The 13,858-nt window shown below is 37.6% G+C and overlaps 1 protein-coding gene across 1 annotated transcript in view; it reads right to left on the bottom strand.

Annotated features, from left to right (window-relative positions):
- Positions 1-13,858, bottom strand: part of LOC103477175 (uncharacterized) — a 53,793-nt gene that overhangs the window by 12,301 nt on the left and 27,634 nt on the right. Inside the window, 8 exon segments of the mRNA XM_081616635.1 lie at positions 58-597; positions 730-776; positions 1,510-1,683; positions 2,669-3,007; positions 3,421-5,539; positions 5,691-5,913; positions 7,085-7,160; positions 10,754-10,890. Of these exon segments, the coding sequence (XP_081472761.1) occupies positions 58-597; positions 730-776; positions 1,510-1,683; positions 2,669-3,007; positions 3,421-5,539; positions 5,691-5,913; positions 7,085-7,160; positions 10,754-10,890 (3,655 nt within the window).

The raw sequence follows: 13,858 nt of genomic DNA, 5'->3' as shown, positions 1-13,858 counted from the left end.
CAATAATAATTCTAATTTTCCATGTGTCTGTTTCCTCAGAGACTCTTAAACCTTAACATAGAAAGACTGAGGAATCAGGAAAGATTCTGAATCCAGCATAAACAGGTTCAGTGAATGTGGTGTTGAAGGTATGGATGTGGATCAGCATGTCAGATGAGACTCTATAAAAAGACAAAATCCCAGCAGGACAGTCCACATATACGGCTACTCTGTTGGAGACATAGAAGGTGGAGAAGGGGGAGGAGGAAGAGGAGAAGAGGATGGGTGTTTTTTTGGCATTGTGCCAGACAGAATAACCCTTATCAGAGCAGAACAAACTCCAGGACTGATGATTCCGTCCAAACCAACAAGCATCACTGTATCCTCTAATTCTAATTCCTCTGTAGCTCACAGATATATCCACTTCTCCTCTCACCTCAACCTCCCAGTAACAACGACCGGTCAAACCAGTTTGACAAAGCAGCTGAGGGACATCAAATCTGTCTGGATGATCAGGATAAGACTGACGATCCTTCACACGTGTGACCTTCTTGTTGTTGTCAGACAACCTGAGCTCTCTGTTCACTGTGTTTAAGTCGATTGTGAGTTGACAAGAATCTAATGAAGAGAAAAAAGACAACCCACTTACTGATAATTAACACATTTATGACACCTGAAGAGTGAAACAATTTGAAAATTGTTGGATGTAAGCTGTTTTGTTGTTATTCATAAAATAAAAAACACACTTACACTTCCTCAGACATGGTGCCAACCACTGGACTCCAGCAGGGTCCACTCTGAAAAGGCAAAGGTTGAGGGTCAGACCATCAGTCTCTTTCAGCAGCAAGCACAGACATTTTATGACAAGATAAAAAACTACTTTATTTGATACTTAACCACAAAGAACTACAGAAGATAAAATTAACATTTTAAAAATAATTTAAAAGTGAAAAAAAAGATATAGAAACAAAGATTTAGATAATACTTCTTGAAATTACATATGACAGCACATGTGACTAAGATCATCTGGTAACTACCTAAAAGATAGATTTTCCTGAGAGAGTAGCTTGGTTCAAAATGAAAAATGAGGAACCACCAAGTAAACATTCAGTCTTGAGCCAAAAGCAACTGCTGCTGGTCTCTGAGAGCCAGTCAGACAGACAGGTCACTTACAGAGCACTTATGATGCTCATCCCTCCAGTTGCAGAGGTGGTGGAACCGCAAAATAGAGACAGATGATGGTTTAAAAAAGTAAATATCCAGGTGGGACCTTAAAATGAACATAGCTCTTTTCCACAAGTAATTCAGTTGTGTAGAAAATTGTTTGCCCACTTTCAAATTTGTTCTGTTTTTGTGACAATGTTTCAGATCATCATTTATGATTTTATCACTTGTGGCAGGTCACATGTGGAAACTTCTGAGTCGCAAAAAATATTTATATCCAGGAAAAGAAAGAGAAAAAGATAAAACAGAGCTTACTTTTATGCTTTCTCTTCTACTAAATACTCTCTATATCAGTTGTCTCCATACCTTAGAGTGGTTAGTTTCCATTGTGAATCATTCAGTCCGAACGACAACTGTTTCACTCCCAGCTCTCCTGGACAATTGTAGCTCAGGTCCAACTCTTTCAGATGAGAATGGTTCATGGCCAGAGCAAAGGCCAGATGAGAACAGCCTTCGTCTGTGATTAAACAACCTGACAAGCTAAAAGTAAAGAAAATTCATAACTTTTTAAAAAAAGGTTCAGGTTGAATCAAATTTCTATTAAGTAGTTTTTCCAAATAATAAAAATTATGAAACCATTGCAACTGATTAATAAATCAGAAAATCTTGAAAAATGTCTTTTTGATAATAAACACATTCTATAAACATGGATACATTCAGCCCCTACAATTTTGTAAAGTGAGTGTAATATGTTTATGCACATGGCTTCATGTTACTATGTTTGTTTTCAAACATACAATAAGTATCAAAGAAACTAAGTAAAAATAAAAAAGACAAAAGTATAAAAGTCATTGTATAACAAAACCCAATAAAGGAAATGTAGCTTGTTTAGTAGGGTCATTTTATAGGGGACAAATTGTGTTTAGAAATAATTTTCCTGACAGAAGTTACTTTACAGCATCTGCTAGAAGGAAGAAGCTGGAAACACTATAAAGGCATAGTGAATGGTACACTGTGATCCAAATAGGTTTCCTGACCACAGAGGTATTGTACAGCTCAGCAGTAAGTGTGGAATTGAACCAGTAATTTTGTTGGCAGAAATGTTTTGTTTTGTGTTTCACTGTAATCAGACTGTATTAGGAGATGTTAAAATATGAGAATTAATTCAATAAATGTCTTATAAACCAATGACAATGCATTTTTATGAATCAAACACTCCCAGTTTTCTCAGCAGGTGGAGACTTTGATAAACCTTTTCATAAATGAGGGCCACATCCAGGGAGAAGGAGTCAATTATCCATTTCTATACTGAGGTATTTAAAGAATTCAACCAGCTCCACTGATACTGGACAACCAATTACTTAACAAGATGCTCCAAAATTTGATCCTTGTCAGTACAATACAGCTTTTTTCTTTTGGAGACATTTTCAACGTGAGTCCTGTACAAAAGTTTGGACCAAGTTGCTAACCACTTTCCCATGTCTGGTGCATTTAGAAAAGGAATTTTAAAAAATCTGTAGCTTACCTGAGAATTTCTATTTTGCAGTTTGGACTCTCCAGTCCAGCAGAGAGAAGCTTCACTCCTGAATCCTGCAGGTCGTTGTTACTCAGATCCAGTTCTCTGAGACTGGAGGACTGGGAGCTGAGAACTGAAGACAGAGCTTCACAGCTTCTCTCTGACAGGTTACAGCAACTCAGTCTGAAGCAGAGTATAAAAATGTTTTCTAATTTATTTTGAATCAATTCTCTTCAGTCATTTGTATTGCATATCCTCAGTTCACAATGAATATCCTCTAAAGACACTTTGCAAACAAATAATCTGATAAATGTAGTTATATAGGCAGATTTAAGTCTTGTAATGCAGCCAAGTTCAATTGTTCAAACACATTAAAAATGTTCCATCCAAGGAAACCTAGTTGATTCCCCTTAATAACTTGCTCTGGATGAGAGATTTACAACTCCAAGCAGCCACTTTTTCTGACTTACAGAATATTTACCATTCTTGTCTTTTATGATCAACTGAATGTTATATTATTCTGGCTGATTTGAAATGGAGTACATAATTGTATGTGGATGTGATGCATTACTAAGTTGAACGAATGCTATTTTCCTTTAACAGAATTTGGTATAAACTGTTTCCTTATGTCTAGAATTGAACTAGTTTGTAAACTATGTGTTGTCTTCATTATTTTATGCCATTGGATGTGATTTGAGTTAGATATAAAAAACAGAATTTGGCTTGAAAGGAAAATTCTTTTCCATGCCCCTGATCATTACCTAAGGATATTCAGGCTGTGATTTGAACTCTCCAGTCCATGTAACAGAAGTTGCACTCCAGAATCATTCAGAATGTTGTTACTCAAGTCCAGTTTTGTGATAGTAGAGGACTGGGACCTGAGAGCTGAGGACAAAGCTTGACAGCTTTTCTCTGAGAGGTTACATCCACTCAACCTAAAGAGTCAATAATAAATAAACAATAAATATACATAATCAGTTCTATCAACAGCAAATACAACACAGAATAAATACTTGACCAAGCATATTTGATTTGCTTGATATCCAAAATATATATAAATTATGGTATAAAAGAAAAGTATTTACAGAGCTTTGTTGGAGGCTTTAACCACTGGCAGCAGCTTCAGAAGAACCTCCTCCGAAGCAGAGTATTTCTTCAGGTCAAACACATCCAGATTTTCTCCTGACGACACCAAGATGAAACCCAGAGCTGACCACTGAGCAGGAGACAGTTTATCTGTGGAGAGACTTCCTGAACTCAGAGACTGTTGGATCTCCTCCACTAGAGAATGATCATTCAGTTCATTCAGACAGTGGAACAGATTGATGCTTTTCTCTGCAGACACATTCTCCCTGATCTGTTCCTTGATATACTGAACTGTTTCGTGATTGGTCTGTGAGCTACTTCCTGTCTGTGTAATCAGACCTTGTAGGAGTCTCTGATTGGTCTGCAGTGAAAGTCCCAGGAGGAAACGGAGGAACAAGTCCAGGTGTCCATTTGGACTCTCTAAGGCCTGGTCAACAGCTTTATGATGGAGCGATTTTAGTTTTGGTATTTGAAAAAAAGAATACCTCTTTGAGGATGTTTGTGCTTCTTCCATTAGATTGACCCCCGACTTAATGAATGTCAGATGGAGATGAAGAGCAGCCAGAAACTCCTGAACACTCAGATGGACGAAGCAGAACACCTTGTCCTGGTACAGCCCTCTCTCCTCTCTAAAGATCTGTGTGAACACTCCTGAGTACACTGAGGCTGCTCTGATATCGATGCCACACTCTGTCAGGTCTGATTCATAGAAGATCAGGTTTCCTTTCTGCAGCTGATCAAAAGCCAGTTTTCCCAGAGACTCAATCATCTTCCTGCTCTCTGGACTCCAGTGTGGATCTGTTTCAGCTCCTTCATCATACTTGACTGTCTTCACTTTGGTCTGAACCACCAGGAAATGAATGTACATTTCAGTCAGGGTGCTAGGAAGCTCTCTTCCCTCTCTAGCCTTTAACACATCTTCCAGAACTGTAGCAGTGATCCAGCAGAAGACTGGGATGTGGCACATGATGTGGAGGCTTCGTGATGTCTTCATGTGGGAGATGATCCTGCTGCCCTTCTTCTTATTTCTGAATCTCCTCCTGAAGTACTCCTCCTTCTGTGGGTCATTGAACCCTCTGACCTCTGTTACCATGCCAACACACTGAGGAGGGATCTGATTGGCTGCTGCAGGTCGTGTGGTTATCCAGAGGAGAGCAGAGGGAAGCAGTTTCCCCCTGATGAGGTTTGTCAGCAAAACATCCAGTGAGCTGGACTCTGTAGCATCAGTCAGGATCTCCTTGTTGTGGAAGTCCAGCAGAAGTCTACTCTCATCCAGGCCATCAAAGATGAACAGAACCTGGAAGTGTTCAAAGCTGCAGATTTCTTTGGTTTCAGTAAAGAAGTGATGAATTAGTCCCACCAAGCTGAACTTTTTCTCTCTCAGCACATTCAGCTCTCTGAAAGTGAATGGAAATATGAATTGGATGTTCTGGTGGGCTTTGTCTTCAGCCCAGTCCAGAGTGAACTTCTGTGTTAAGACCGTTTTCCCAATGCCAGCCACTCCCTTTGTCATCACTGTTCTGATTGGTTGATCTCTTCCAGGTGGGACTTTAAAGATGTCTTCTTGTCTGATTGTTGTTTCTGGTCTGTGTGGTTTTCTGGATGTGGTTTCAATCTGTCTGACCTCATGTTCATCATTGACTCCTCCAGTCCCTCCCTCTGTGATGTAGAGCTCTGTGTAGATCTGATTTAGAGGGGTTGGACTTCCTGCTGTAGCAATTCCCTCAAACACACACTGGAACTTCTTCTTCAGACCAGATTTAATGTTATCCTCATAGATTGTAGCAAAATGTTCTTAATAAAAAAAACACAAACAAAATACAAAAACAGAATCAGTATCTTTAACCTAGAGACAATTATTTTATTTTTATTTAGATTTTATTTGAAGAGATTTTGTTCTTTCTCATATATGAATGTCTTTTGTGTTCAGGAGTAGAAGTCTTACTGCATTGGAGATGGTCAGCCAGATTATTCAGATTCATTATCCTCAAGACGTTCAGAGTGATCTTCGTCAATGCTTCTCTGCTGTTCTTCCTCAGCTGTTTCTTCTCATTTTTCGACAATCCACATATTTGACTCTCTTTGGATATTTTGGAAACTGGACTGAGAACACCTTGGATCTTCTTCAGCTCATTTTTCACAAAAGTGACAATGTTGTCCTCCAGCAGCTGGAACAGAATAGATTGTGATTGAAAAATAATTTTGATAATGATAGGACATCAATGCCATGACGGTGTATATGATCAACAATATAAACTTCTGTGTGGACAACAGATTTCCCACCAGAACAGTGAGAGGCCTCTGTAATAACGAACCATGGATCAGCAATGATCTGAAACCATAACAAGAGAGCTTTCAGGGAGTAAGACAGGGAACTATTGAAATCCATGCAGAAGCAGCTCAACGTCAAGATTAGATGCAGCATGGAAAAGTACAGGCAGAAGCTACAGAACAAACTACAAAGGAATGATTTTAGAGAGGTGTGGTCAGAGATTAAAAAGATCACAGTGTTCAAGTAAAGGCGAATTGGATAGGTGGAAGTCTGGATCGATTCTGGACAATTTCAGTTCATTAACAAGCTTATTAACTTTCTCTTCTCCACCCAATCAGAGTTCCCACCCTCCTTTGACCTACAGCTTTCCCATCAAACTTGAAATGTTTTATTTTCCACTCCAGTTATGAGGTCTTCTGCTTCTACAAGTTGGTCTTCAGTCAAATTAGGAGATGTAGCTGCTCCCTTTGCCTCCACCTCCCATGTGTCTGTCTCTAGAAGTCAAGTGAAGAGGCTACAGTTCTTAGCCAACATCAATAGTAATTGTATAATCTCTCTGTGGCAGGTGGCAGATGGGTATGAGTCCAAGGAGACACAGAACTGGACTCGAGGGAAGTGTTTGCCCTGCAGCAGAGCTAATTTTCCTACATTCTGCATGCCAAAATGCCTCTATATTTTACACTCCCATAACTAATGGAATCCAGTCCCTGTGACTAATGTACATTTGGGACAGTTTCAAGAACTTCCCATACTCGCTACAAATATAAGGCATAGTCAAAATCTCTTTTCATGCTTCTGAATCAATTGTAATTTTAAGTGTTGTGTTCCAGATTATTCTTAAATTCTCCCATCTATCTTTCTAGTTGGAAGCTTCTTAAGATTCTATATAATACACTTCTTAACAGGAGATCTTTCCTGCCAATAGCCATCACCATCTGTACGAAGAATGTTGAACAATGTAACTTGCAACATTTTGTTTCAATAAATTATTTCTGAATTGAAATGAATTTGAATGGAATGTACTGTAAGTAGAACAAACATTCAGTAGATTTTGTACATTTACTGACCTTAAAAATGGAGTCCAACTGCATTTCATTGTAGGCAGCTTGGATCTCTGGATCATCAGAGTATTGATGATCCACTCTTTGAAAGAAGCAGGAACAATTTATAAATAAATAGATTTATTAATAAATTAATACTAATAAATGTATTAGTAAATGAATTTACTAATGCATTTATTTACTCAAACAAATGTGTTAGATATTAAATCTCCAAATATATTGCAATAAAAGGCATTTTAAATGTTCAAAGCATCAAATAAACAGAATACAATAAGATTTAATGAATAATTTGATAATTAATAAGAAGAGGAATATGAATGCCCACATAGCACTGACTTGAACAGTGACCATGGGTTATGAGCATCATCTCATCAATATCTTCACTAATTTTCTCCATATACAATGCTAGAAAACATCCAGTACACCCTGCACAGTACGAGAACAATCTATGAAAAAGATCTCAAGGTTCACAATCACATGCTGAAATTAACTTGCTTTACACACTTATTCAGAAACTTATTCAGTAGTATTCAGAAACGGCTCACCTTTCTGCTGCTGGAGGTTGTTTTTGTTTAAATTCAAACCAAAGATCCTTTGAAACATGGCTTTTAAAGGACACATTCTGGTATGTATACTCATTTTCAGCTGTGACATTCTTCATTCTAAGAAAAAAAAATGTCTTAAATATTGGTAAAAATTTATTTCACTCAGGTGAAGAGTTTTGACAAATTCTGTTTGCAGAGACTCTGCTCCCTGCAGGTAGCAGTCTGTATGCCTTTAAAGCTATTGGCTGACACTATCTGCAGCAAAGTTAATCTGAAGTTTTTTTTAAAGCAAATTACAAATAACAAAAATAGACATACAGCAGTGTGCTGTTGTATGTCAGTTTGTTGACATTTCACAGATTTATACTTTGGAAGTGTTCAGTTGTTGCCATCTAGTGGCGGAATGTAGGTATTACATTTAAGAGTCTGCCGTTTATGATGATGTCATAAAAAGCAGACAAGGCAGGAGAAAACAAAGCATGGTTTTCTCTCAGTAACACTTCAACTTCGATTCATTTGGTGTTTGAAAGCATTGTTGGTATATATTCAATTTTACAATGGATATATATATTTTTTAATTATAATTTTTGAAATTTATCTTTTATGTGTTGTTGTGTGTTATGTCTTTGTGGACCACAAGTCTATTGAGTAAAGCTTCTTTCTCTTCTCTCTTTAAGAATAATTTAGCCATTTGTAAGAAAGCAGTATTTCTTTTATAAGAACTTGTATAGCCTTAAGCTTAATATTTTCTCCAGAGCAAATTTATTGTACTTTTAAGTGCTGTATTGTTTTCTACTGTGTATTATTTCTGAAAGTTTGTATGTTAATTTCTCAGTTTTACCCTACTCCAACTGGCTTCAGTAAAGAGTCAACATAAGCCCTCTTGTCTGTGTGGTCAGTTTGGAGAGGAGTTTATCTGAATGTCGACCCCAACAAGGCAATGGAGGTTGAGGACATGACAACCAGAGTGCTTTACAGTGAAGTCATGCAAAACAGTAAAAATGATAAAACAAAAAAGGCAACGGTAAGTCAACAACACAACACTTGTTGAGACTGCAGACATTGCACAGCACATCCTGTGGTAGAATCAACTGACCACCCTGCTTGGGCTGGTCTTCACTAGCCCAAGCAGTGCCTGTTGATTTGTAACATTAAATTTGGAAGGAGTTTGAAATGGCTTAATTTCCAGACACCAAAACACATTAATTTATTCCCCAAAACAATTGGATGGTGATTAAAAGCATTTGAGTTGTTTTTAGGTGCAGTACAGACTTAAATGAAGGTTCAGAAACAGGCAAATTGTATATTTTGGATGATAGGTCCCCACTAATATTTTTTTAAAACAAACTTCAAAATACATACAACTATAATCAGTGTAGCTATTTATATGTCCTTCCCTTCATATATTTTACATGTTTACAAATATGTTTAAAAATAAACAAAAAAATTTCCACTAATCCTTTGATATTATGGATGCTTTTTTGTGTCACCCGGAAAAGAGCAGGAAGTGTGTTGGGAGTTTGTTGTATAATTTCAACAATTTCTTACAGGCAAGTGAAGGTTATGGAAGTCAGCATTTCACAGAATGACAATCTGTTCCTTTGAACTTTTACTGCAGTGTTTCAAAAAACAGATCTTTAACACACTCTGCACTGCATGAAAATAGCAACATGTGAAAAAGATCTAAACTGACCTTTCAAAAATGGTGGAACTGACTCAGTTTACACAGTTATAACAGAATCACCTCATTGTTCTGCAGCTGCATGTCAATTTTGATTTAAATATTTAACAAGATATATATTAAAATATTTTCTTGTCTTTTAAAGATCATATCAAATATTCAAGCACAAAAAAACAGTAAATTATCATGTTAATATTTTTCAACTGAATTATAACATTACTATATACTAAAGTATAGTGCATTATACTTTAGTATATAGAACTATATTTACAAGAGATAAATGATCATTTGTTTCATCTGCAGAGGAAACATCCTTCATTTGCACATCAACTCTGATCTTCATTGACAACTTTTGCAGGAAAAAGATTAGCTGTTGCTGAAACATCATTTTAATGTCAAAATTTGTTCATTTACTCTCAGAGATGGTTGTGTATGTTGATCTGATCAGTCTTCTATCCTTGGTTTTGCAAACTGTCTAAAACACACCAGCCCATTAATAAACCCTCTGTCAACCTCTGTTTTTTGTACATTGTCTATATTTAAATCCAGGACCCTTTAGATTTGTTACTTTCCCTTCTGGCCCTGCACTCCCAAGCCAAAGAGTGGCTCGCTTTTTGTAGGAGTGTGTGACTACAGTTTTACATAATAGAAAGAATTGAATTATTGGGTTAAGGAAAATTAAAGGGGTTTTATTTAATAGATAAAATTATTGTTAGATTGGATTTAACTATCTCAGACATCAACAGTAATGAGCTTGTAGGTAACTTTGAAGTTGGTTTGTTAAAAGAAATTCTATCTTTATTAATATTTTAGTTCTAAATTCTAATTGCACATATTCCATTATATTTTCTGTTTTGGATATTTAAGGCCCTGCATAGGTTATAAACAAACTTAGAATAGATGCATGTCTAAACTTAGAGCTCACCTCTCTGAGGATGGTCCAGAACATTCAACGTCAATGTGAAGATCATAAGAGCTCTCGCTCTCCCCTGACATGAGGCCAGACTGTGGTTCACGTTCAGGTTCAAGTGGGAATTTCTGATGGGTCCTGAAAATAGAAATATTATTATAACCCATTTTATGAGGTTCTGTTTACATAACAGCCATTGGATGAGAGTCCCATATGGACAGGAAATGGAATGAAAAAGGCAACGTAGTGACTCTTTTCAAGTAAAATAATGACCCAGTGTTAATTGCATATTTTGTACATTTAACTGACTTTCAGTTGATTTTGAGACGCAGTCATAACCTTCATAGAGTGAGCAGATGGTTGTGTTGATCTCTGGGTTGTATTTAGACATAAAATCAATTTCAACATGATTTATTGAATGTCTGATCAGCCTCCTTCTTGCTAGGATGAATCATGTTGATCATCCAGATCAGGAAATGTGTTGGAAGTTGGTGATTCTCTCCATCTGTGTCCTCCTGCAGCCCAGAGCTCTAACCAACAGGCTGCTGTCACTCAGCTGCTCCTGCATCACTGACTTGCTGTCAGGAAGAAACACTGAACCAGGCTGAGCTGCTCTGTTCAGTCTGGATGAAGCAGCAAAGAGGAGCAGCAGCTTCACCACCACGTCTGTTTGGGCCTGATGTAGTGAACGCTGTGTGAAAAGGGCTGTGGACACTTAGAGATGGTGACCTCACCTCTGACCTTTGCTCCGGCTCTCATCTTCCCCACACAGAGTGGTTGTAGAGGGAGGGACTCCCTCCTCTCTGTCCTCACACTGATCCATGCTGCTGAATTCACTTCAGCTCACACACTTTCTAGCTTCACCTGCAGAGGAAACACACATCATTCATCAGCTCTGATCATCCTTTACTTAACGGGATAGAAACAAATCAGCAGCTACTCATTTTCCTGTCATCGATCTTGAAAAGTTTTCCTAGACTGCTGAGATCTTCTTCTGGGTCAGTTTTCTCTGCTTTGATGTACAAACTGTCTAAAACCCAGGCGCTCATTGTTAAAGGGCAGTACTACATACCTTCTGTTTAATAGCACAGTCAAGTAACTTTGTTATCTTCAGTTGTCATAACATGATGCACATATTAAAAATAACTTAAAAGTAATTTGATTTTGCAATTTGACGCCTTTAAATTAGACCTGTCTTGTTAAAAAACTCCTGCTTGATCTAAAATTCCCCCATCAGCACGACATCATAACTATGCTTCTCCATTATACCGTTTTCCATTGTTTGGAGGAGTGTTGGACTCAGTTGTCCCTATGATAAGCGTAGCCTACGCCTCTGCCAGGTGTTGCTGCTGCCGCTAGTCTGGAGGAGCTGTGTGAGGGAAGTGTGGGGGAAGGCTGCTTTGTGAGGTGGAAGCTCAGCTTGGAGACTGCAGCTCCAAGGAGGAGCTTTTGGTAAATGGGCTGCACAATTATATAAGATCATGAATAAACATTCTCAGAAAATATTTCCTGTTCCACCATCTAAAGGGGATGTTCTTCCTTCTGTTATTCTTTCTTTGTGCTTTTGCTTCTGGTCCTCCTTTTTCCATGAGCTCTTCCTTACTTGTGTAATACCTTCATTCCTTAGATCTTTCCTTGCTTGTCTCCTATTTAATTTCCTCTCTTTCATCCTTCTGGCATTACTTTCTCTGTATTTCCCACACCATGGTTGAATCTGGATCCCTAGAGATTCCTGATGCATTTTTGTTTTTGGACTGTTGAATGCAAAAGACTTGGGAATTATTCATGAAAAAGATCCAGGAACCTGGCGAACACGCTGGTCAGTGGCCCAGTTTGTGTGAAATCTTATGATCCAGATTAAAATATGAAGGGATTTGATTTCACTGATGCATTGACCAACTTTTCCTGTTTTTCACCGTGACTGAATAAACTGGACCTTGGAATGAGTGACATATTGAGTTGTAATTTGTTTAAACAGACACAAACCGATTGGTTTTTGGGTCATGATAAACTCCGATTTACACACTGCCCATATAAAAATACATTTACTCAATGAACATCACCCTATTGTGGAGCCAAAACCAAAAATGGAGCAACAGTGAAATCCAGGCATAACTGAGCCTGTGAGCAGCAGGACAAACACATGAAAATATTGGAGGCAGAAAGTGAAGCACCTGAAGGAGGATCATAAAAGATCAAAGGTCACAATAATCACCGTGAATCAGATGGGAAGAGCAGGAATGGTGGATTTTACTGATCTTGGTTTTGAAGATTAAGCAACTTTTAATCACACAGCCAAATAAAGATAAAGTAAATTTCATGAATTTAAGATGAACATATTGCCATCAGGTGATCTCTTAGTCTTTTTTTAAGGAAATACAATCCTAACTCATAACTGTAATGATTGTCAACACTTAATGGGTTGACACTGTGTAACTACACAATGATCCCTTTTAGGAAGAAATAAACCTTTAAATCTGATTACTGCAAATACTGTTTTGTTTTATTGATACAATCTTTAGATCCAATATGAGTCTTTTTGTGCTTTATGATGTAAAGCACTTTGAACTGTCTTGTTGCTGAAATGTGCAAAGAAACTTGACTTTTAGATTATCTGTCTTTTTTTTATTAATGTTTTATATTTTCCCATCTGATTCAACACACCTTCAGGCATTCAGCTGTTATTTCAAGCTGCTTTCTGAACAGTTGATATTTTACAGCTGCTATAAACAGCAAGGAGAAGAATCATCACAAGTTCTGCTTTTATCACTCTCTACATTTATCAAATGGGTCTTGATTCTTAAAGGGACAGAAATACATTTTAAAATGGTTCAACTGGTATCAGATCCTTAAAGAGGCTGTTCAGGTTTCAAGTGGATTTTTGTATCTATACAAATCAATAGCAAAACCTGCATAGAGTTTTGCTTTTAAGCTCTGAAATATTTAGGTTTTAGTCAAATCATTTTGGAACTGGTTGGGTCCACGGAGTTCTAATGATCTAAATAACATCTTTAAAAACATCATATTGTTTAATTCCAGTTCATCAACAATCTTATAATCCTGTAATTCAGTCTTGAAACTGTAGAGATTAAACTTTGTGCTGAAATGATTAGTGAACATGTTCTCCACATGCAGACAGATGAAACAAACAGGAAAGTTCCTCAAGACAAAGTAGCAAACAAAACAAACTTACAGTTTGTTGAAATGGTCCAAAGAAGAGTTGAAGAAGAACATCTGAACAACAGACTTAGACACAGGAAGTGGAGCTTCACCTATGATGGAGGCGGGACAGGTACGCAGCAACAGGAACAGAGGTGATCTTCAAGAATCCATTTGATTTCCAGCTTCTCAGACATCAGAACAAAAAACAACACACACGACAAACAGCAGCTGTATTTCTTGGTTTTCCTGTAAAAACCTGAAACAGCAGCGGGATTCCGTGTGTTTTCTATAGTCAGTGTGTCTCTGCGTCCTGAAGGATCCAGTCAGCTGCAAATTTTCACCCTGGTGTTCAACAGGAAGTGAGGTGTTCCTGCAGCTCATTGTGCCAACAGAGTTAATGTTTAAACTAAAGAATGAAGTTTAAGTCCAGATCAGATAAATCATCTGAAAAGAAATAGAAATAAAACCTCCAGGTTACCTTT

The sequence above is a fragment of the Poecilia reticulata genome, chromosome 15, assembly GCF_904066995.2.
Source record: "Poecilia reticulata chromosome 15, P_reticulata-male-v2, whole genome shotgun sequence".
Lineage (NCBI taxonomy): Eukaryota > Metazoa > Chordata > Actinopteri > Cyprinodontiformes > Poeciliidae > Poecilia > Poecilia reticulata.
The sequence above is the reverse complement of the archived record's forward strand: the minus strand, read 5'-3'. Positions and strand labels throughout refer to the sequence as shown.